General features: G+C 33.7%; 1 protein-coding gene across 1 annotated transcript; it reads left to right on the forward strand.

Annotated features, from left to right (window-relative positions):
• The first annotated feature begins 673 nt into the window (after positions 1-673).
• LOC114194215 (mediator of RNA polymerase II transcription subunit 27-like) lies at positions 674-6,406 on the forward strand. The gene is made up of 9 exons (XM_028084331.1): positions 674-1,192; positions 1,313-1,478; positions 2,169-2,630; positions 3,981-4,044; positions 4,133-4,201; positions 4,309-4,352; positions 4,432-4,812; positions 5,616-5,776; positions 5,935-6,406. Exons 1-7 carry the CDS (start codon positions 898-900, stop codon positions 4,598-4,600), a joined length of 1,269 nt encoding a protein of 422 aa, XP_027940132.1. The 5' UTR covers positions 674-897; the 3' UTR covers positions 4,601-4,812; positions 5,616-5,776; positions 5,935-6,406.
• The last annotated feature ends 18,438 nt before the right edge of the window (positions 6,407-24,844 follow it).

The raw sequence follows: 24,844 nt of genomic DNA on the forward strand, positions 1-24,844 counted from the left end.
ATAGTTCAAAAACTCCTCTTAGTCATGCAATTTGGTAAAATTTTGATCATCAATATCAAAACACCCAACCCCAAATTCAAACCATACATTAGCACGAATTTCTCATGGCAAACACACATTAAATCATGCACATAAAACAATAATTACTAAAATTCGGTTCAGCTCCCCTAACCTAGAATTTCCACTTGCTAAACCTTGAAATTGGAAGGTTCCTTTGATCACTAAGTTTGCCTTATCACCACTTCAATTAAGCTTTTAATGGTAAGTTTTATTGTTATTTAAGGCCTTTAGTATTTGTTTTCAGCCTTCCTGCCCCCTTCTGCTAGGGTTCTCTCCACCTTTTCATATTCATGCAATACCAGTTTTTAGCAAAAAGAGAATTAAATAAATATGTCATTCTTATATTCACTCATATACTTATATAAATAAAAAACTGTCTTAATAAAAAACTCTCTTACTGACTTGAACGTCAAAAAATCTTATACAAGCGGATAAAAATAATTAGTATTCCAAATAAGAGGTGATAAAACTTTAAATAAAATAAATATGTAAAGAAAAAACGGTGAAAGCTGAGAAAGCGTGGTACAGTTACTCATACAATTTGTAATGTGTAAAAAAACAACAGGACAATTATGTAAAAGCACAATTTACATCTCCGATCCTCTCACTTGAGTGAGGATACGGAAAGAGTGTGATTCCGTAATTCTATCGTTGCCATTGTCCCTTTGGAGAGGAGATCTTTCCAAATGAAGACACGCTTAATGAAGGCCATTACTGTTTGATGGGCCTTGTGTTTGATGTGTTTATATGACGTTACTGGTGAAGAAGGAAGGCCCAATCCGAATTGTACGAAAGTACTAACTGAGACGAAACTCACTTTCTTTGTGGGCGTGCCAAATGCAAATGCAACAAACGCAGCAGCAGGCCTCGACGGCACCCATCTCAACCTCCACTCCTCCTCCCTCCTCCGGTGGCTCCGCTTCCGAGGCACCGCCGAAGCAGGTGGCTCAAGCAATGGACAAGCTAGGACAGGCCGAACGAATCATTGCCGACATCCGAATCGGCGCCGACCGCCTCTTCGAAGCGCTATTCGTCGCGGCAGCGCAGCCTGACCAAGCCCACAAGCCTCTCCAAATGTTCCTCAAGGAAGACGCCTGCATGCGTCAGTATCTTCAAGACCTTCGATCGCTTGGTAATCGTGCCGTTGCATTCGTGCCCCTTGGTTTTTTTTTGTTCCGCGGATTAGGGTTTTGGTTTGCACTCTGCGACGTCGTTTTTATGATCAGTTCTGCGTTTTTTTTCTGTTTTATAGGTAAGGAATTGGAAGAGTCTGGAGTTCTCAGTGAATCACTTCGATCGAGGAAAGACTTTTGGGGCTTGCATATGCCGCTGGTTTGTCCAGATGGCGCTGTGGTTGCGTACGCGTGGAAACGACAGCTTGCGGGTCAAGCTGGTGCTTCTGCCGTCGACAGGACTAGGTTCATTTCCGTTAAATTTCTTCTTCTTTATGCCATTTGAATTTCCGTGTTTGGATAACGAAATAGGATGGAAAACAATGGATTCAAATTCAAACGTGTTTTGTTTATTTCGAGGTGGTGTGTTGAATATTTGCGAATGATGGTATCTGGTATTCCTAGACCAGTGATCTTTTCTTTTTGGTGATTTTGTGTGCATGCATAAGTAGATATCTTAATCATTCAGTTTTGCTATTCGCTCCTGAATATGTATAGAGGAAAGAAGTAACAATAATTGATATGACCCCATGCTACGAGGTAAGCGCCTCAGTCTAAGTTGTGTAGAAATGGTGACAGTTAGTATGAGTAAGTTAGTTTGTTTATCATAGACAATTAGACACATAGCAAGATTGTTAACAACTGTACTGATTTTGCTGACGTCTCAGTTCACTTTCTTGAAGTTTGCCTCCTAATTTTTCTGGTCTCAAAATTGACTTAAATTTTGCTGTTATCCTTGCGAACAATATTTTGCACGACATTTAGCTGCTTCACTTTGTTGAATACAATTGTCAAAGAAGTACTTGGTCCCTTTCTTTATGTTTTCTTTTTCATGGGTATTATGGAATATAATGTTCTTGCTTGCTGACTTGTCATTCTCAATGCTGCTGATTTGTGTTACTTTAGCTGCTCACTTAGGCTTTTGAATGATACTAGGTTAGCTCTCAAAGCCTTCACTGATCAGAAAAGGCGTTTTTTCCCACATCTTGATGATGGACTTGATGCTAGTGACTCGGCTTCAAAGAAATGTTGTGGGTCTGAAGAAATTACAATCGATCCCAAGGAAGAAATTAGGTTTTTAAGGACGCTACCAGATGTCCTAAAGTCTGTAGAGAAGGATGTGCCAAGTTTGAAAATTTTAGCTTTTGATCGATTGGACTGGTTAAAAAGAGCTTCCACACTTTGCTCATTGGCAAGTGAGAGTTCTCTGGAACATAACTATCATGGTTCTAATAAGTTAAGGCTAGGATCAGTTGGATCTGTTGCTGAAGAGAAGGTTGCAGTGATAGAAATGTTATTCCCATCTATCTTCAGAGCTGTTGTATCCTTGCATCCTGCCGGTTCCATGGATCCTGATTCTGTAGCTTTCTTTTCTCCACATGAGGTATACCTTCTAGTGTTACTGTCACATGAGAAATGTTAGGGACTCTCTTTCGAATACTCTATTGTTGCTGAAGTTTATTGCATATTACAATTTTTGATGGGTTGCATTTCTCATTTAATGACTTACCTGATTTTGACGTGGAACTTTCATAATGTAACATTTTATGAATCTCAGCCAATGATGGAGTGTCGAATAGAATGTTGCTAGCATTTATCATGTAACACATATATCATAATTTATTTTTCGGTCTCCTGAAATTCATTATGGTGTGTGAAATGTTTGCTATGGACATATTACAGGATATCTTATCACAAGTTTTTGTGATAGTTCTTGTAACTGATGTTAATTTCCGTTTCTCATCTCCTTCCCAGTCCCCAGTTTCTGTAAGTCAAGTTTGATCAACACTAAAAACAGACAGAAACTTGCGAGAGAACCAGTGAACCCCAAAATTGTTACCAAGATGTGTTTTGCATAAATCATGACCTAGAAACAACCAAAATCTAGTAACACCAAATCCAGTGTCATTTTTGGCTTTTTACTAGTGTCCAACTGAGTTTGTTGAATCTATTCTAAACTCACAATTTTACTCTAGTTTACACAAGCCTACTAGAAATTGATGCTACGTGCAAGTGAACTATGTTTGAGGGTGTGGGAATGTACAATTGAATGAATTTATGAGTTGACTCACGATTTTGATAACCTCTGGCTGACCCAATGGTTAAAGTTTTTTTTTTTTTTTATTTATATCTGAACCCAAACACCACCAGCTAGGAGGAGCCACATGCACCTAGTCTAAAACTACCATTGCAATCAGGTAGTCTTTTGTATGGAGGCACTGTTTGATTGGCATGGCCCCCAAGTTAGGAAAACTGACCTTAGTTGGCTGTAGAAATCAAGTGGGTCATTGGTGCCTGCTAAGCATTGTTGGTTAAGAGTAGGCAATATTACTAAACCTGTTAGAGTAAAATTATTTAGCCTGCTACAAACCAAGGAAGAAAATGTAAGGAAAGGGTATTGGTTAGTTGGTCTGTTAATTTTGAGTGGAATAGACCAGTTTCACAAATTCTTGGGAAAAGACCGTGGTATATCAGTGGTAGCTTTGTGTGTTGGGACAGGGTTGTGAATCTTGTGACTGTGACAGCTCGGTGATACCCAGCTCATTGCTGTTTCAAGGGAGTTTCTACTTCTGAATTGTTGAGAGAGATATTGTTTCCGTACTTTTGTATTTAGTTTTGGAGGATTTCTTATCTCCTCAGTGTGTTTCACTTATTTATTTGCTCCAATATGACTTATTTTTATTATAAAAAAAGACTTATTTGTTATTTCATAATCAATTTGCTTGATTTTACATCTGAATATTCCAGAGTGGGTGGGAGCTACGTGCATGCAAGGGGTTTTTCAGTTCATCATGTGTTTAGATATATTACGGTAACAGTCTCTGTTACTTCTCATTTGATTCTTTTAGTTACTCTTTGAGGTCTTTTTTTATTATAGCTTATAGTTGTCTGCATTGCAGGAGTATGCTGCGACTGCTCTGCAGTACTTTCTTGGGAACCAGACTGAAACCAGTCTATATTGTCTCTTGGTACTGTAATTGTCTTTTTCTAGTTATGATGCTTCGTTTTTTTAGAAGGTATTAATTATTATTGATATATTTGAGGTTTTCTTAGCTTTCTACCTTTTATGTTGTAGCACTGGATTTGCAGCTACCAGACTCTGTTTTCTAAACCATGCAGGTTCAATTTAATGTTTCCATAACCTTAGATTTTCCTATCATTTAGGAAATGTAGTGATCTCAATTTGTTGGTGATGCAGCAAATGTTCACGGTTACTTGCAATGGATAAAAAATCAACTCTACTGTTACCTCCAGTCCATCGACCTTATTGGCAGTTTTCCTTTTCAAAAATTTTAAGCATATCCTCAAAAGACCAGAATTCTGATACTAAGACTTATCATATTGGCTGCCTTTCTGAGGAAATATAACTGGATCTACCTATGGTTCAGGTAAACTAAGTGCTCCATTCTATGTGGGTCTACCAGGAGGTAGAGTTTCCATGTCATTGTGTGCATGAATCGAAAGATATGAGTTGGTGAAGAGTTTTCTTTACAATTGGTCTATATATTTCATCTCTTGGATTACCAAGTGCAATTCCTTCTCAACCGGTGGTCAACCCAAAAGCAAGTCAATAGTAGTGGTACGATCAATGTGGAAGTTTAGTTTTAATTTTCATTGTAATTTTCGTTCAGTTGGAACATTTCCATTTCCTTGTTGCTGTTTTCAGAACCAATTCCAATTCTATGTTTACAGTTGTGAATAATTCTTACCCACACCAAAGACAATGTAAAATTCAAAGTGTGGGGGGAGCTTTCTTTACTGTTTTAGTGAGTCTGCTTTTACTGGTTTGATGTTATTCTTGTATTTCTTTTCTGTTTTAATTAGCTAGGATTAGATATTAGGTTCTATTTTTAGTCTTAATTTCAGATTTGGTTATTTCTCTTAGTTAGCTATATTGTTTAGAAATTGTTCTTTTACTTCTGTTAGTTTTCTAGATACCTTAGATAGTTATACGTAGATACTAAAGTAAGATTCTAAGTATGTATTAGATAGTGTTTTTAGTTGTTATCGGTAGTTAAGAGTAGCTGTTTTATTGATTGCTTTTCATAGTAGATAGTCTAGTTAGCTATTATTTAAGTCCCTATTTTGTCATGATTTTCATTATTGAAAGCACTTTTTTGGGATTGTTTTGGTTTTAATTCATTTTCAGTTTTTCTTGTGAAAAATAGATTTTAGGAAAATCTGCTAATTTTGTGTTTTTATGTAGTTTTTTTTTTCTTTTTTATTTTAGTCTTTCAATTGCAATTTCCTAAGTAGCTTAGTTAAGCTTTCCAGCTTTGTTTTACTATTTTCTTGAGCAGCGTGAATTTCTAGCTATAGTGTTGATGCTTTAATTTTATTTTCACCTTGGTACAATTAACTTGAGAGAACCTCTTATTTTAGGTGCTGTGAAGCAAAGGAAAGGTAATTTAGTTGACCAGCTGAGGCAGTCCAAAGAAGCTAAATATAGAGAGCAATTGACTGGCTGCAAGCTGTAAAAAGAAGCCAGGGCACCTACTCTGAGAGGTTGTCCTTGAAGTTAGGAGCTGGAAACTTTGTGTAAGGTGATGAAGTTTCTATTGTTTTTATTTTTTTTAGTTTGAATTCTCTAAAGTTGATTTAGTTGGATTATCTTAGTTGACCTGTTGACTTGTTGACTTGTTGACGCAAGATTAACTTAATTTAAGTCAACATGCTAATCCATCTTACTTGTTTTATTTAGTGTAATTAAATTCTAGATGAGGTGGCGCAAATGGGAGAGTTGTGATGAGGAGGGGTCCATATGGAAGAAAGAGAAAGAGCTAGATATTCTAGAAACATCTAGAATGAGAGGACCACATGACTTGGTCAAGAATCCACCTTAAAGACTATAATGTGTGCCCACTTGTCTTGGCCAAGAAGCCATTTTAGGAGATCATTTTAGTGGCACCATTTGTCTTGGTTTTCTTATTTACTATGTAATCCTTTGAGACTTATATGATTTTGTCCAAAGACCCATAAACCCTTCTATAAAAGGGATCTTCTAACACTTGTAAAATGGTTGAATATTTTAGAGAATTTAAGATACATTTGTGTATCAATCGTTATGAGAGTTTCCTTCCTAGGAAATGAATACATTTAAGTCTTATCTTGAGCCTAGACTAAAATGGTGGCACCATCCACTCATCTTTAAAGGAATCCATGACTTTGGCTTATCTTTTGTAGTGGGGTGCTTCTTACATTCCACCATCTCTTTCCTTTCCATTTTATGCTTTATTTTTCTCTTTATTGATCTCAAAAATCTATTGTTTTGCTCTCGGGTTTCTATTTGTTTATGTGCATTCCATTCTCTTTTTATTTGAATCAATCCATCATCTTCTCTAAAGTTTTATGAAATGAACCTTCATACTTATATGACATGCTATCTTAATGTTTAGTAGGAATTTTTACTAAGCTTTCTTAATAAATCATCACCATATTGATGAATGTTAAAAGCTTTGGTTGTCTTGAATATGGTGGTTTTCATGTTCTAACCTTATCTTGTTGTAACTATCTTTGAATGATCCAGAATCAACGTCTCTTTCACACAAAAATAGTGTTGGTAATAACGTGGGCGATTTAAAAAAAAAAATACTACAGCTTACTCACTTTGTGATCCTAAAATTATGTTCTTTATGTCAAAAGAAAACCCTTTAAGTTTAGTTTCCAACAAAAAATGAATGAATGCATTTAGAGTTTTGTGGAAAGTTATAATCAAAATAGTGGGCAAATGTTAGAGTTGTAGAGAATATTTGAATCAAAGGTTATGTTTGTGGTAGTTTGACTTTGGTTTTGTACATCTATTTGCTCCTAAATGTTGTTGGATAACATGTCTTTGTGTCTTTAATCATAGAGCTTCAAATCCATGAATTTAAAGGCATGATAGCTACATGTTTGTGTCTTTGTGTATATTGAGTTTTTAAATGTGCCTGACCTTAGTCATATTTTGTTCTTGTTACTTTAAGTATTTGAGTATTACATTCACTTTATTCCGTGCTTGATGTATGCTTCATAAAAATGATTTGGCCTAAAATTTGAGGAACTAAGTGTCCAAGCTACTTAAAAACATTATCTTTCTATCTTATGAAAGTAGTTGTGAAAGAAGAAAAATTTTAACACCTTTTTACTCATTTGTTGAGAACAAACATGTTCTTTGGTGGACCAAAAGTGCAATTTTGACTTGGTGTTATGCTAGTAGTTTTCATATTTAAATATTGGGTGATATTATCTAATTAGTTCCATTCCTAACTTAGCTACTATCTTTCTTAGTGTATGCATGATTTAAGACTTGATGTTGCATGTTCAAGTACTTTCTGTAGTTTTTAAATGTGTTTTTCTTGTTTGTCTTGTTAATAGTTTTTAAATGTGTTTTTCTTGTTTGTCTTGTTAAAAGTTTTGTCACATATGTTTTCTTTCTTTAGAGTTTTAACTTTCCTTGTTTTTGTGCTTTGCTTGATTGTCTTTAGGTGATCCTTGTTTTGTCTTAATAATTTTCATTTCTTTAAGTTCTTTGAGTGTGGTAGCCAAATCACTTGGCTTGCTCTTGAAAAGGTCTTCAAACTTTAAAAGTATTTTCACCCCTTTTGGTGGATTTGAGTGTAGCCTTGCCTTGTTACTTTCGGAGTGTGATCTAAACACTTGGGTGAATTCTTTGGACCACAATTGGTTTCGAGTTTTGTTACAACTTACGCTAACATCTTTTATTTTGTCTCAGTTTTGAGTATTTGTTGTAGGAATCATGGAAAGTTTATCAAATGCACATACTTTAAACAAAGACAATAGATGAGAGAGATTGCTTCGGGAGACCTTTGAACAATGGAGAAAAGATAGGGAGCAAAGTGAACTAAGATTCCAAGAGTTCATCCAAAGACTTGATACTAGAAAGTAAGAAAGAGAGGCTAGGAAAAGAGAGCATTCTAGGAACACCACATCACAAAAGAAGCAAACTCCAAAGATTCCTAAGTTTTATGGTGGAAATGATCCCAAAATCTACCTTGATTGGAAAGCTCAAGTGGAGCAAATTTTCAATGAAAATCATGTAAATGATCAAACACTAGTTGATCTAGTAGTGGTAGGATTTTTGGAGGACGCCAATACTTGGTGGCATAAAGTTTGTAAGAATTATGACCAAGGGCCACCTACGACTTCTTGGATGGACATTAAAACTCTTATGCGCACTAGATTTGCTCCTTCCTACTATAGGAGAGAGACTCTTTTGAAACTCCAAAGGCTTCACCAAGGTCTTAGATGTGTGAATGAGTACTTTAAATAATTAGAGTTTCACATGCTTAAGATTGGAATAAATAAAACTAACAAAGAGAAAATGAAAAGAGACACACAAGACCAAATAGTGTTGTATGAGTACTCCACTTTTGAAAATGTTTTCACACTTGCCCTTAGGATTACAAATCAATTGAAAAGAAAAAATAGGGCAAGGAAGAGTTACTTACCCAACCACTACTATAGTCACTCATGGAATGGAAAGGATAAAAAGAACATGATAAAACCCCTTTCTAAGTCTAACCAAGAACCATAAAGTAAAGTTAAGTCACTAAGTGGTCATATTCACCATTCCACTTCTCAAAGATCAAATTCCATTAAACATTTTAAATTCGGGTGTAAGCACATTGCTTTGAATTGTCCATCAAAGAGGACCATGATTTTAAAGAAGATTAATGATGTTGAGAGTGAACACTCATCTCCCATCTCTCTTTCAAAGGAATCTTCTTCCTCTAGTACAACTAAAATTTTGTGAGAATGATCTTATGTTAATAAGGCACATGATAGGCCAAGATCAAAATGAGATTGAGCCAACTCAAAAAGAAAACATTTTTCAAATAAGATGGCAAATTAACAAATGGATTTTCTCTTTAATTATTGATGGAAGAAGTAGTTCCAATGTAGCTAGCATAATGTTAGTAGAAAAGCTTGGCTAATAAAGCATTTCTCATGCTAAGCCCTACAAGTTTGCTTGGATAAGTAAAGAAGGAGAAATAGATGTCAATAAATAATTTCTAATTAACTTCTCTATAGGAAGCTACAAAGATGAGGTCCTATGTGATGTTGTTCCTATGGAAGTTACACATATCTTACTAGGTAGGCCATGATAAACAAACTTTACATGATGACCATACCAGCCAATACATTTTCTTCATAAATGGGAACAAGACCACTTTAATACCTCTATGACCTCAAGAAGTTAATAAGGATTGAAATATAATAAGAAAAGATAAAGAAGAAAAAGAAAAGGGGCAAGCTTTCACCAATGAGCTACTTATTACAAAAAGAATTAATCAAAGAAAGATGTGACCACCATTCTTCCTCCTCTGCCCAAACAAAGAGAGATGAACAAAGGCACATCCAAAAAAGGAAGAATGGCTTTGAAAAGAAAGATGGCATCTCCAAGGAAAATGGTGGAATCATTAAAGATGAAGCAAGGACACATAATGAATTACTTCATCACCCAAGTCAAGCTTCATCAACAAAAACTTCAAGAATTTGAGGTCAAATTCTCTCTAAGAAGGAGAGGATGATGAAGGCATGACCCGTACCAAGGTTGATGGCCCATGGCACATGCTTAGGAGAAAGGGAGTTCTTTAATCCCCTTTCATTGCTTTTATTTCCTTAGTTTGAATTCTCTAAAGTTGACTTAGTTAGACTATCTTAGTAGACTTGTTGACCTTTGCATAGGGTTGATTTGTTGACTTAAGATTAACTTAACTTAAGTCAACATGCTAATCCATCTTTACTTGTTTTATTTAGGGAAATTAAAATCTTGATGAGGTGGTGCAAATGGAAGAGCTTTGATGAGGAGGAGTCCATGTGGAAGAAAGAGAAAGAGTAAGGCATTCTAGAAACATCTAGAATGAGAGTACCACATGACTTGGTCAAGAATCTACCTTGAAGAGTTCTAGAAACATCTAGAATGTGTGCCCACTGGTCTTGGCCAAGAAGCCACTCAAGGAGACCATTTTAATGGCACCATTTAACCTACCTTCTTGAATGTAGGGTTTTCTTATTTACTATGTAATCCTTTGAGACTTATATGTTTTTGTTCAAAGACCCATAAACCCTTCTATAAAAGGGGTCTTCTACACTTGTAAAAGGATTGAACATTTTGGAGAATTTAAGACATTTGTGTATCAACCATTATGAGAGTTTCCTCCTCAGGGAGTGAATACTTTTAAGCCTTATCCTAAGCTTAGACTCAAGTGGCACCATCCACTCATCTTTAAAGGTACCCATGGCTTTGGCTGTCATTTGTAGTCGGGTGTTTCTCACATTCTACCATCTCCTCCTTTTCCATTTGATGCTTTATTTCTCTCTTTATTTTTTTCGGAAATCTATTGTTTTGTTCTCGGGTTTCTATTTGTTCATGCACATTCCATTATCTTTTTATTTGAATCAATCCATCACCTTCTTCTCTAAAGCTTTGTTAAATAAACCTTCATATCTAGATAACATGTTATTTTAATATTTAGTGGTAATTTTCACTTAGCTTTCTTAAGAAATTATTACCATATTCATGAATGTTAAAAGGAACCCAAATAATCCTACATCACAAGATACCTGTACCTGGCAGTTTGAGAAGGAGAGATAGCTAGATAGAGGAGCTGAACATGTGTTAAGACGCTTTGTGACATTCAAGCAACCTATGACAACTAGTAGGAAGCCCATTACACACTCTATGCATAACACGCTTACCTGCTCTAGCCTCTACTTTTGGACAAAAGTTGTGAAGTTGACCTGATGTTTATGTTACCTAGGACTAGAGTTAGGTAGTTTGTTGGTTCTTTACCTGTTTTTGGCAGTTGTGCAACAATGTTATGTCCTTTCTTTTTCTAGTTTTAGATTTGTTTAAGCCTATATAAGTCTTGTTTGTGTTCATTTGTACTTGTTTACAATATTGCTCACAGTAGGATGTAGTATTCACTACAAGAAAAATAATTTTTATCAGAGGTTATTTTTGGCATTATCAGAGGTTAAAACCTTCGCTAAAGGAGTTACCCACGGTTTGATTTTCCCCTAGAAAAATTAGCGTCGTTAACGGATTACCGGCGGTTTTGACTAACCCCTGGTAAATCAGTACTTACTGGTGGTTTTGAAACCCCTGATATTTATCAGCGGTTTTGAAACCCTCGGTATTTACCGGCGGTTTTGAAACCCTCTGTATTTACCGGCAGTTTTGAAACCCCTGGTATTTACCTGCAGTTTGGAACCCCTGATATTTACTAGCGGTTTGGAACCCCTGGTATTTGTCGGCGGTTTGGAACCCCTGGTATTTACTGGCAGTTTTGGAACCCCTATTATTTACCGAAAATTTTGGAATCCCTGGTAATTTGTACTGTATGATAGTATTGAAAGCCCATTTTCAATGTTTTCTACCTCTACCATGCAATTCATTATTTATTGATGTTTTTACTTATGTTTCAAATTCTCTTAATTTTATTTGTTACATTTTTTAATGCATATAATTCCTAAAACATATGGTATTAAAAACAAAAATTTTAACATTTTGACATTTGTTTATAACTAGATATAACATTCATAAAAATAAACAACACTATCAATAAGTTCAAGGTAAATAATAAATTTTAAATGTTCAAACCAGTGGAATATTACAAATCTATAAAGTCAAACATAATGAAAATCTAATAAGATTCTTCAACTTTTAATCTTGTTTTGAATCATTTGTTTCTTCATTAGTAACACTCTCTTGGTCAGATACCTAACATAAAATATAATCATAATTAGTAACATTCTTTACGATACAAAATATATATTAATATGCTAAAGATTTAAATATTGATTAAAAAAGAATATTCTCATGGAAAAAAAATAGTAAATTATTTACAGTCACTACACTGCCCCTCTTACTACGTTAATTTGATGCACCAATTCAAATTGTTTGTCCAAATTCATTCTCACTTAATTGATTCACCATAAATCCTTAGTTTTCCTCTAATTAAATGTACACGTAAATGCATTTGGCCAGAAATCCAACGTTCAAAAATATGCACTAAGTGCAATTAAGTCATAAGTAATACCAATGTCCCAAGTTAAACTTCCAATGAAACTTTTATTCACCCGACTTCCAATTAACCATTCCATTAGCATGTTAAAATTAATAAATCAATTAAAATGTATTACAATTTATAGTTGTACCTAAAACCTTTTATAATAAACTAAAGCTTTACCTAATTGAGGTAAAATACTATTTTAATTATTTACTAACTTAATAATATTAATAGCTAAGTACATCTACAACTATTATTTCAAATATGCACTGATACATTGGAATAAAAGTCATAAAAAATAACGATGAGTTTTTAGTTAAGATGACCTGCTTTTTTGCATTCTCAATCTCCAACTCCAATTGCATGAGCTTCACACGACTTGTTTCTAATTGTTGAACATAAGCCTAAACAAGAATCAGATTCTGAACACTAGCTAACTTCCATAAATTCAGTTTCCATCTTCTTTTGCAGCCAACATTTTAAGTTAAGTTTGATGTCTTATCACCTAAACATAAATATTCTTTAAAAACATCAATAAAAAATCAATCATGTTTGATATCAAGATCTCCAAAGCATTAAATTTGGTTTCTTGTGAACATTCGGGTGTGAAATAAACCATGTATTCTTCTTATAGTTCTTTACAATGATTAAATTGAAACCTGTAAAATAAGCAGAGAAGAAATATACAGTGATTAAATCCATTACCTTACTATCAGCTTTCTCATCACTCTCTTGATCATCTCTAGAAGGTTCCCTTGATTCATGAGGAGTACATTCAGACTAAACACAGGGAATTTAGTGTTATAAACAAAACAATGCTATCAACAGAGAGAGGAAGACATTAAAATCACTAAGTTATTTTCTGTTTTATTCAAGGATGGAAAGAAATTATTTCAGAAAAAGGGAGGCAAAATAACAACAACAATTACTAGCAACTCTCATATCTATTCCCCTTTTTTTCTCCATGTGAAAAAGCCTTCACTATTTGACAGAAATAATTCAATATGCAAGGATAATGACGTGTAGAACCCACCAAGGTACATACAGTGACATGTGGTTACACAAAATATACCATAGAAATTATATATTTAACTTCCAACATTTCATTTTGGACAAGTGATTATACCATAAATTTTCAAAAAAAAAATAGCAACATATTATGATGTTATATTTCTACACCTCAGCTTCTGTTGCCCCCATTACACAATAGTTTTTTTTTTTTTTGCGTTAGAACCTTAATAGTAGCAGAGTAACATACTTATATATATATATATATATATATATATATATATATATATATATATATATAAGCAGTAGTGTCAATCACCATCAATAGTTATGAGATTAATTTAGTCACGAGAACAAGAAAATGGAAATGACTTTTCACTCTAAACATATCTCATTCCATTTTTATCAAATTCAGTCCCTGTAAAAGATAAACTCTTCTTTGTATGATCAAGAGAACATTCAACAAGGTACCGAATAACGACCATTCTCTGAATCCAATGGAAATAACCTTAATAGTAGAGAAAAACAACCTTAATAAGTATAAACATTAAGCAAGTCTTGTATAAGCACCCCAAAAAGTAAGAATTGGAAATCTGATTCCAAATCTAAATTTGAAACTTGTCAATACGAAATAAGCATAAAAGAAAGAACTTCTTTTAAATTACTATCTTTCCACGTTGGTGGCATGTGGCAGACTCTCTCATGTCAATTATTATTCAAAGTGTTTGCATAGATAGATAGTTCTTACACTTTTTACAATTACTATGCATTTGATATTTAAAAAAAGTTCAAAGTTTGTCTTCTGTCCATTTTAGTATAGATCACAAGGCATAATAACTGAAGTTTACTAAATCTGAAATAGCAATTACCTTCTGTCCATTTGATATTCACTGTCATCTTCTTCCCAAACGTTTCTTCTAAAGAACTAACACTTTCACTATAATTGGTTATGTAAGTGTATAATAGCAGAAACATTAAACTCTTTAATTAATCTTTTGCAAACAATTAAATAGTTAATATATATGCATAAGTATCATGTACTTGCACATAGATAGTAACTTAGTAGATGGTTGATGCGTGTTTGGCTTTTGCGTGCGTGTTCCAAAATCCAAATCTAAAAAAAAGTAAAATTCGATTGTTCACACAAATATATGCATCAAAATTCAGATGTATTGACCAAAGAGAAGCAATCTAATAATCTTTTTTTGAGTTCACCAAGATTGATGCTAGGACACTGCCAATAGAGCCAATTCAATTGGTTCCCAACATAACAAAAAAAAAAGAATACTAAATCACCTTTGTCACTTTCACCACTCTCTAATTTATGAGATTTATGCATTTACTATGAAGTGAATCCATGCATTGCATAAAATAGAACAGAGTCAGAAGAAAGACAACAAAACAGTCCCTTTGTCTTAGCTTCCAAGAAAAGACCGTTTAATTTTTTATGAGAGGCAAAAACAAAAATACCTATGCGCTGTAATTGTGAACACGTGAAGTAGTTGTGAAACAACACGAACACAAACGGTCAAGACGTAGAACAAATTTGGATGAAAGAGGGAAAGTGAGAAATTAACATGACAGTGAAAAAAAAATCGAAAGCCAAAGAGAATGAATAGAAAACCATTACCAATTCGAAGTTTCAATGGAAGGATGAAGATTGGAAAAGAGAAATGCAGACAAATTGGAATCTACAAGGGAAGGCAAACGAAAGGTTCTAAGTTGTTTTAACGTTCTACAATGCATTTTAATTAATTGAGATTTGTTCCAAGACTTAATTTCTAGTTTCGTGGTTTTTACATACAATTATGTTCGTTAGTTAATGCCATATCATTCTAGCTTTGGTTTGAACATTGATTTTTTATTTCTGAGATCTTTTTCCATTTCTAATCAATGTTCCATGATTAGATTCATGTTTATACATGCAATTCCAATATTAATTCTCATCTATGTATAATCATTAAGTTTTGATAGAGAGTAATGTGTTGGAAACATCTACTAGTCGTACTTGTCGTACCTAATTTTGTACTTAGGTGTCTAGTGTAAATCTTTTATCTTCTATACTTTCTTGTATTAGATTTTTCAATATAAATAAAAGATCATGAGAGCGGATCTTAAAGCCCTCCAAAATATATTTTCTCTTTTAATCTTAAGTTAGTATTAGAGTGGATTGGTCCCACTCTGGTTTCTGTCTCATCTTGTCTTCTATTGTTCGACATTGGTCATAACTGTCGTTCACTATTGTCTGCCATTGTCTACACCTATTCGTTGCTATTCGACATTGTCTAACATTGTCAATCAACGTTCGCCATCGTCTACCGCTTTTCGTCAGTCACCATCACGATTTCTTATGGTCACCACCAAATCTAGATTGCCACTCTGAACGACAGCCAACCCCGTTTGTCCCGAAGCCTAAATCGACCCTACACACCGCCACGTGCCACATTTATCTTCACTCTCTTTTTGTGCGTGAAGCTCACTCGCCACCTTCCTCTTGTTGGAGCAACAACACGTCGCCTCGGTTGTGTTCCCCGACCTTCCTTTTCTGCTCCTTGGTTGCAGTTTTCCAAGTGTGGTTTAAGGGGCTATCTAGGGTTTCCTAGTTAAAACCTAGTTCTGTTTGTGAGTGGTTTTTCCATGTTGTTTTTCAGGCTCCTAAAAATGTTTACTAAAGCTATTATTGTTTCATTCTCTAGAAGTCATTCCATTTCCTCTGAGAAAGTAAATGGAAAAAATTACCTCTCTTGGTCAACAACTATTGAAATGTGGTTTCTTGTTAAGGTCATCATGATCACCTTGATCAAGATGGAAGCCCTGTGCCCCCTGAAAAAGGTTGAACACTAAAAGCAAGTTAATTTCCAATTGTGTGACCTATTCTGGCAATTGGTGGAATTGAGGCTTTTAATTTACCTTAGAGCTTTGAAAACTTGCCACTCTTTTTGAAAGAAAGCTCAAAGCATTTATGTTAATGATATTCAACGTCTCTATAATTATGCAAATACGCTTGCACCTATCAAACGAAAGCCCTTTGAGTCTAGTTTTCAACCAAAAAAGAATCATCTCATTTGGAATTCTACAGAGAGTTATGAGCAAAATAGTCAACAAATGTCAGAGCTGCCAGAATCAACATTTTTTATGGTTCTTTTTCCTACTCATCTTGAACCATTCGGTTTTTGTGCTTAGACACTCTTTCCTAGAAGTGAACTTGTCAACACCCAATTTTATCTGGGCGATTAAATTTATTTTAAAAAAACAATAAAAAAACAAATGTTTTTTAATTAATGTTAAATACAAAAAAGGTGAAATAAAATTTTCTTCAAATATTTTCAAACTTTTAGCAAAAAATGAAAAAAAGAGAAAAAGAGAGTTGAAAAAAAGGAAAAAAAAGGGAAAAAAGAAGGAAGAACCCAAGTTGTTTTTAATTATCGCACTCCTCCTCATGAACCCAACAAACCAACATATTTTCGTCCTCTTTCTTTGTTTTTCTACCATTCGTTCCTAAAGAGAAAATAATGACAGGATTCTAATAATTAGAAGCAATATATCTTCTAATGATTAGAATTAATATTACTGATGATGATTGATATTGTGCTTTGATTTGCTGTGATTTGATTTATGTAATATGCCGCTAACATGACCAATTCCTTCCTTATATTATTCATTACAATTAAGGCTGCTATTGCATTGATATTGCAATGTGTGAATATAAATACGCACTCTATCATATGAAAAGGGATCGAGAAAACAAAAAAGACGTACTAAAAGAGATAGAAAAAAAGAAAAGAGAAAAGGTAGTTGTAATATACAAAATGAGAGGGTAAGATTGATATAGAAGAAGAGATATTGAAAAATTTTGAAGGTACGTCACTACCAGTTTCATTTTCTTTTGATTTCCTTTTTCCAATTTTCTTTATTTTTTTAATCATAAAAAATATTTTTCTCCATTTCTTCAGTGTTTGTCTGGCCGCTCGTGTCACATGACACCAATTTTAAAATAATTCAAAATACCAAAAAACATAAAAAGGTTTGCAAAACTATTAAAAATAAAAAAAATCAAATCAACAATTAGAAAAAGGCTTCTTAAAAAGAACTATGTATCCTTGATTCTCCATTTTAAATGGAAATACTTAGGAGCAAGGATTAATCCTCGTCGGACACAAAAAAAGGAGGATTAATTCTCCATTTTCAAAATCTTTTTCTTTTGATTTATTTTTTCCAATTTTCATTATTTTTTAATCATAAAAAATATTTTTCCCCATTTCTTCAATGTGTGTCTAGCCGCTCGCGTCACGTGACACCAATTTTCAAATAATTCAAAATACCAAAAAACATAAAAAGGTTTGCAACATTACTAAAAATAAAAAATCAAATTAACAATTACTAAAAGGCTTTTTAAAAAGACCTACGTAACCCTGATTCTCTATTTTAAATGGAGATACGTAGGAGCGAGGATTAATCCTCGTCGGGCCCAACAAACCAAAAAAGTATTTTTGTTTCTTTTGTAGATTCTTTTATTATTATTTATGGGGAAAATAAAAATTTTAAAAACCACATCTTTTTGCACATTTAATTAAAGGTACCGTCTTAGGATGGGCGCCGTGGGATGCTAATACCTTCCCCAAGCATAACAGACTCCCAGACCCAAAATCTGTTTTCGTAGACCTTGCTCTTATCTTTATGGTTTTCCATAGTTTTTAGAATAACTACGGTGGTTACTCCAAAACTTTGTTTTTTTCAAATTTTATATTTGGTTCGTCGTCTCGTCAAGATTTCGGTTGCGAAAGATGACGACTCCATTGGGGATGCTAGAGAGTACAACCATTTATTTGGATGTGTAAAATTGTTGTAGTTTTTCTTCATACTTTTTCTTTTTCCCTTTTTTATTTCTTTTTAGGTATGTATATTTCTGTCTCTTTTTAATATTTGGAATAGTTGTATGTGTATGTTCTTTGGTATTTGGAATGATTATCAGGTCGGAGTTTCGGTATACATTGTATTCTCCCTTGACACACACATATTTTGTTCATTACATGAGTGAGGCCCTATACCCAAGTCTGAGCTGCTTAGAATTAGAAGGGATTGTGTAGTAGTGTCACGATGGATGTATTTCGCAAGTGGTCATTGTGAGAACCCCAACTAGTGTTTGTTTGCTTCATTGTGAACACATATACTTTGCCCCAGAACTTTAAGCGTTGAACCTATGTTAAATTAAGGCACAAAAGAGAGACTATTTGCGTCCTTTACCCTCATATTTCTTTGTATATAATAATAAATTCATCGCAATCACACCATTACAAAAAAGAAAAAAAGAAAAAATGCCTCCTAAGGCATAAACATACATTTCATTGGCATATTATGTGAATAAGTGTTTAGCGAGGCACAACCATGCATCGCATTCCCATTCTATGGTCATTCATCTTATCTTGTCAATAGTTTCAAACACATAGCATGCATATGTTTCCCATTTACATAACAATAAATTCAATTTGTTTCCCATTTTTCTTGTCACTAAATTCTTGGAATTTTTCTTATGAAAAATGAGAAAATAATAAAAGATTTTTTGGTAAAATCAATGGATTGAATAAAGAAATAAATATTATTTGTTATCGTTTCTTTTGAAGCATCTATCTAATCTTGCATGCATGAAATTGGTCAAATCCATCTCCTTTCCATATTTCTCCCACCATAAACCTTGTTTTCATTTTTCATGAAGGATTATTACAAAAAATGGGCACGTCCTTAGAATGATTACAAACAACTCTTTTAACACACAAAAAAATGAAAAAAAGTTTGCTAGACTAAAAACTCTGAAGGATAGTCTAGGAAAAAAATAACACAAAAAAGTGAAGAAAAAAAAGAGAACAAAAAAAGGGGCATCCTATCATATGAAATAAATTATTTTCATATGAATTAAATATTTTTTGAGAAAAAGAACCATGATTTGAAATTATGTGTGACCATGTTTATTAATAAAAAAATAATAATCCTTTCTTATCCAATTTGAGCCTTTAAAAAAAAATTCTTTCAAATTATCCTGAACAAGGGTTATCCTCACACTAAGAGTTGACATAATGTTTGCATTTGTTTCATCCGACTCATAGTTCACCAATAAAAAATATCAAAAAAGAAAAGAAAAAGAAATAAATGATATGTTTATATAAAAAAAAACCAAAAGTTTGGAGAATAGGAATAAAAAAAATCAAAATATAAAAAAAGTGAAGCAAATAAAGTCAAACAAATATTGAATGAAACATTATTCAAAGATCCTTGTTCGAAACAACTCTCACATCAATTTTTTGGGCCTTTACTATTATTTACTTTCATACCCCTAGCCTTGGCCATGATACAAGCCTAACAAAGTCCAGACAAATCAAAGATTGGTTTTATCTTTTGAAGTTTTTCATTTAGAGGAAAATTCTGATTTGCTAATAGGTTTGTTCTAAAAAAACATGATAAAAAATTGAAAAAGTGTGTTTAGAGATTTGCTTTTAAACACTGGGACAATTTATTTTTGGGTGACATATTTTCAAAGCTTCAAAATTAGCATGAGCAATCAGGCAATTAGGGTAAATTTAGGTTGTCCCTTTTCAATTCATTCTTCATGAAACTCTATCTTTGCTCCTATAGTATCCTCGCTCTAAGCCTAAACCTTGACCAACCTTAAAATAGTCCGTCTTTATCAATTCCAAACCCAAACTAGGGCAGTCACTTTGTTTGTAATTCATATATTCCCATCATTCATTCTAAATTGGGACATTTATTTACATTAAAGTTTGTGATCACATTAGGGGCAATTTGTGAAGACCCCGTCATTTTTCAATCTCCTCAATTGAGAAAAGCTAAACATGCTTTTGCACCCTAAGACCATCCCAAGCTCTCACACTAGGGGAAAATTTTTAAAGTCCCCATCATTTCCTTCATACCATCAATAGCTAGGGAAAGCCCAAACACATTTTGTACCCCAAGACCAATTCAAATTGGGGCAACTTCCTAGTTAATCTTTATCACTTCATCTAAGCCTTTTCAAGCCCTTGGCAATTTCATGCATGTCATTCAAATAGTGTTTCAAAAGAAATGATTAAAAAAAGGGTTCTTGAGTAAACTGATTAGACTAAAGAAATGATTTGGAAAAGTAAAAAAAAAAAATTCAAAGTAGAATGGTTCCATGAATTCGAAATAACAATGAAATGAGAATCAATTCGAATTTGTTTTAAAAAATATGAAAAATAAAAATTCATAGATAAGGTCTTTCATACATCATACCAAGTCATGCATACATGAGTCATTCATCTTTTTGAATAAAATATTTTTCACCTTTCCAATCAAGAATCCTTCCGTTTTAGAAGGAAAAAATTAAAAAAAAAATACACAAATTTGTTTCTATGATGTTTCTCAAATTTATGGTTCTCTTCATTCATATGAATGACCAATATACCCTAAGCCTAGTTTTCATACTAACCCCATCCCAGTTTTCAAACTGGCCTCCAAGCTAGTTTCCACATTGGCTCGCAAAGCCCAGTTTCTACACTGGCCCCCAAGCCCCGTTTTCACACTATCCCCAAGCCTAGTTTCCAAACTAGCCCCCAAACCTAGTTTTGTTTAGCCTCAAGCCTAGTTTTTTCTACTCTCAAATTAAAATAAAGGAAAAATAAAAAATGAAAAAAAGCAAATTCCATTAATGCATCCACGCATCCATGTATGCATCATCATATAGGTTCAAAAAGAAAATCATAACATGTCATGCATCATCACATCATGTCATTCATCATACTTCACAAAATCATTGAAAATCATTTCCAAAAGAAAAATAAATAAAGAAGTTTGAAAAAAAAATCAGCAATGACAATTTTTTGTGTAAGTCTCACAAATGTTAGGCATTCACGCGATGTTTGTCAACACTTCAAGAGCAAAATCTAGGTGGTTCTCTGTTTATACATCAAGACCCTGTATGAGGCAATGGTCATTGATTTCCTTATGTTAACATCATGATCCTCTATGAGGCAATGGTCATTGATTCCCTTATGTGTACATCACCGGCCTCTACGAGGCAATAATTATTGATTTTCTTATGCTTACATCAAGGCTCTCTAAAAGGCAATGGTCATGAATTTTCTTTACATCGAGGCTTTTTACGAGCCAATGGTCATCAATTTCTTTACATCAAGGCCCTCTGCGATGCAATGATCATTGATTTCTTTGTCACATCGAAGCCCTCTATGATGCAATGGTCATCGATTTATTTACATGAAGGTTCTCTACGAGGCAATGGTTATTAATTTCTTCCCTTTCGATATAGACCATTTCACCGGGATTGGTCTAATATGTTTATTCAAAATAGTTAGAGAAGAAAATAATAAAACAAGGTGATTTGTTAGATCAGGACCCTCTACATGGTAATGGTCATCAAATCTTTTGGATATAGACCCTCTCCTCAGGATTGGTCTTTTTTTTTTCAAAAAGTCAAATTTGCAAAAAGAATGTGGTTTTCCATATTGAAACCCTCTACATGGTAATGGTCATCGAATCTTTGGGATATAAACCCTCTCCTCAAGATTGGTCTAATCTGTTTTCAAAAAGTTAAGATTATAAAAAAAAAGGTTTTCAGATCAGGACCCTCTACATGGTAATGATCACCGAATCCTTTCAATAAACCCTCTCTTCGGGATTGGTCTAATTTGTTTGCTTTCGAAAATTAAAAAAAAACAAAAAAATGTTGTGTTGAATAAAGACCCTTTATTTGGTAATGATCACCTAGTTCTTTTCTTTCAGATGAAAACCATTTCCTCTAGAATGATCAAGTTTGTCTTTAAGTCTGTCTTCTTTTGAAACCCCAACGAAATTAATGTTTCTATCTTTACTTATCTTCTACTACGATATAGTAAAATCTAAGTAAATAGGGGCAATTGTCAACACTCAATTTCGTTCGGGTGAATAAATTTATTTTCGAAAAAAAACAAATGTTTTTTAATTAATGGTAAATAAAAAAAAAGGTGAAATAAATTTTTCTTCAAAAAATTTCAAACTTTTAGCAAAAAAAAAGAAAAAGAAAAAAAAAAGAGTTGAAAAAAAATGAAAAAAGGGAAAAAAGAACGAAGAGACAAAGTTGTTTTTAATTATCGCACTCCTTCTCATGTGCCCAACAAACAAACATATGTTTGTCCTCTTTCTTTTTTTATCTACCCTTCATTCCTAAAAGAGAAAATAATGATATGATTCTAATAATTAGAAGCAATATATCTTCTAATGATTAGAATTAATATTATTGATGATGATTGATATTGTGCTTTGATTAACTGTGATTTGATTCCCGTAATGTGTTGCTATCATGACCAATTCCTTCCTTATATTGTTCATTACAATTAAGGCTGAGATTGCATTGATATTGCAATGTGTGAATATAAATACACACGCTGTCATATGAAAAGTGATCGAGAAAAAAATGTCTCTACATTTCTCTAATTCTTTCCCATCACTACCCACACATAAACACCTCCTTTTTATCTCTCTTTTGAAAACAAAAAAGAAGTATTAAAGGAGATAGAAAAAAAATAGAGAAAAAGTAGTTGTAATATACAAAATAAAAGGGTAAGATTGATATAGAAGAAGAGATATTGAAAAATTTTGAAGGTACGTCACTGCCAGTTTCTTTTTCTTTTGATTTATTTTATCCAATTTTCATTACTTTTTTTCTAATCATAAAATATTTTTTTCCCATTTCTTTAGTGTTTGTTTGGCCACTCGCATCACGTGACATCAATTTTAAAATAATTCAAATTACCAAAAAACATAAAAGGGTTTGCAAAATTATTAAAAATAAAAAAAAATCAAACCAACAATTACAAAAAGGTTTCTTAAATGGAGATACGTACGAGCGGGGATTAATGCTCGTCGCGCTCAAAAAACCAAAAAATTATATTTGCTTATTTTGTACATTCTTTTATTATTATTTTGGGGGAAAATAAACATTTTGAAAAAACCACATCCTTTAATACGTTTAACAAAAGGTACCGTCTTGGGACGGACATTATGGGGTGCTAATACCTTCCTCACTCGTAACTGACTCCTGAACCCAAAATATGTTTTCGTAGAACTTGCTCTTATTGTCAACACCCAATTTTGTCCGGGTTATAATGTTTTTTTATTTACTTTTTATTTTTATTTTTTTTTCTCCTTATCTTATTTTGTTTTGTCATTTAATCTTATTTTACTTTTATTTTATTTTTATTTTGTTTTATTCTTATTCTTATTTTTTTTATTTACAATTTTCTTCATATTTATTTTTAATTTTTATTATTTAAGAAAAAAAACAGAAAATAGATTAAAAATAATAATAAGAGAGAGAAGATTGTAGAGATCCATTGTTTGAAGTTCAGTACGTTTAGGCCTTTCCCCATTTGGTGCTTGTCTCCATGCGTTAGCTTGATCTATTATTAATTAGTGTACGAAAAAATGAAAGCTGGTGTCTATGATGGATAGGAGATAGGGTGGCTAAGTTGCATGAAGCAACCACCCTTTCCACTTCTCGCACGGCTCAAGAAATATTAGGGATCAGGGACTTTAAGTTGGATTTTTTGTTTGCCTCTGCCTGAGGAATTCATGATGAGCCACACAGATGGGGGAATCAAATTGAAAAACAAATACAGGTGAAACGTTACTACAAAAGGGAGTCAAAATACACATCTTAAAGAAGGAAAAAGAGGAGAAAAGGAGAAAAGGGCCCGAGCAAGGGAACCACATACTTGAATAAGGAAACTCAAGACCACTAGCATAGAAAGAGCTAAGAGAGGTAAGTACTTGTCTTTCAATACTACTAGCATAGAAAGAGCTCGGAGAGGTAAGTACTTGTCCTTCAATGTTCATTTGAGTAAGCATGATGTATGAGTGTTAAACTTTATGCTTCATCTTCAACATGAATGCCTGCCATGAACTAGCATGCTACATTGTATTTGTTGCATTTATGTGTTTAAATGTTTGGCTCATGTTGTTGGTCAAGTGCTTAACAATCTTCTCCCATCATGGTGGCACAACCAAAAACCACCCTCACCTTCAACTAAATCCTCACGGCCTCACCTTCCCACACCAATCCTTCCTCCTTCATTTTTTCATCCCAAAAAAAAGAGACAGAAATCCAAATACATCATTCTCTCAACCACCAATCATCATAAATAAATCACACAACAAAAACATCTACATCACTAGTGAGCCGTCTGGTGCTTTCACCTTCACCTCACACCTATATAAAAAAATAGATACCCAAACGCCACCAAACAAAATAGAGAGGAAAGAAAAGCCGCTGGCGAGTCAGAGTCTCGAACAGTGGTGGTCTTAGTCGCGACGACCACAAGGTTTCGTGTTTAAGTGAGCCACTTCGATGCAAGAAGAAGAAGGGGGAAATCCGCGGCAACTGGCATCTCCGATAGTGCTCTCTGCAAGCGGCAATGGCTCTCTTGCGGAAGAGGAGAGTCGAGGGTTGGAGATGAATGGGCACCAGCGTGGACGCTGATGACGGCTAGAATCGCTCATATTAGTCTCCAACGAGCGGGGATTTATGGCTGTGAAGGGAAGTGGGGTTGTCTTGTAGTCACACGA

The sequence above is a fragment of the Vigna unguiculata genome, chromosome 1, assembly GCF_004118075.2.
Source record: "Vigna unguiculata cultivar IT97K-499-35 chromosome 1, ASM411807v1, whole genome shotgun sequence".
Lineage (NCBI taxonomy): Eukaryota > Viridiplantae > Streptophyta > Magnoliopsida > Fabales > Fabaceae > Vigna > Vigna unguiculata.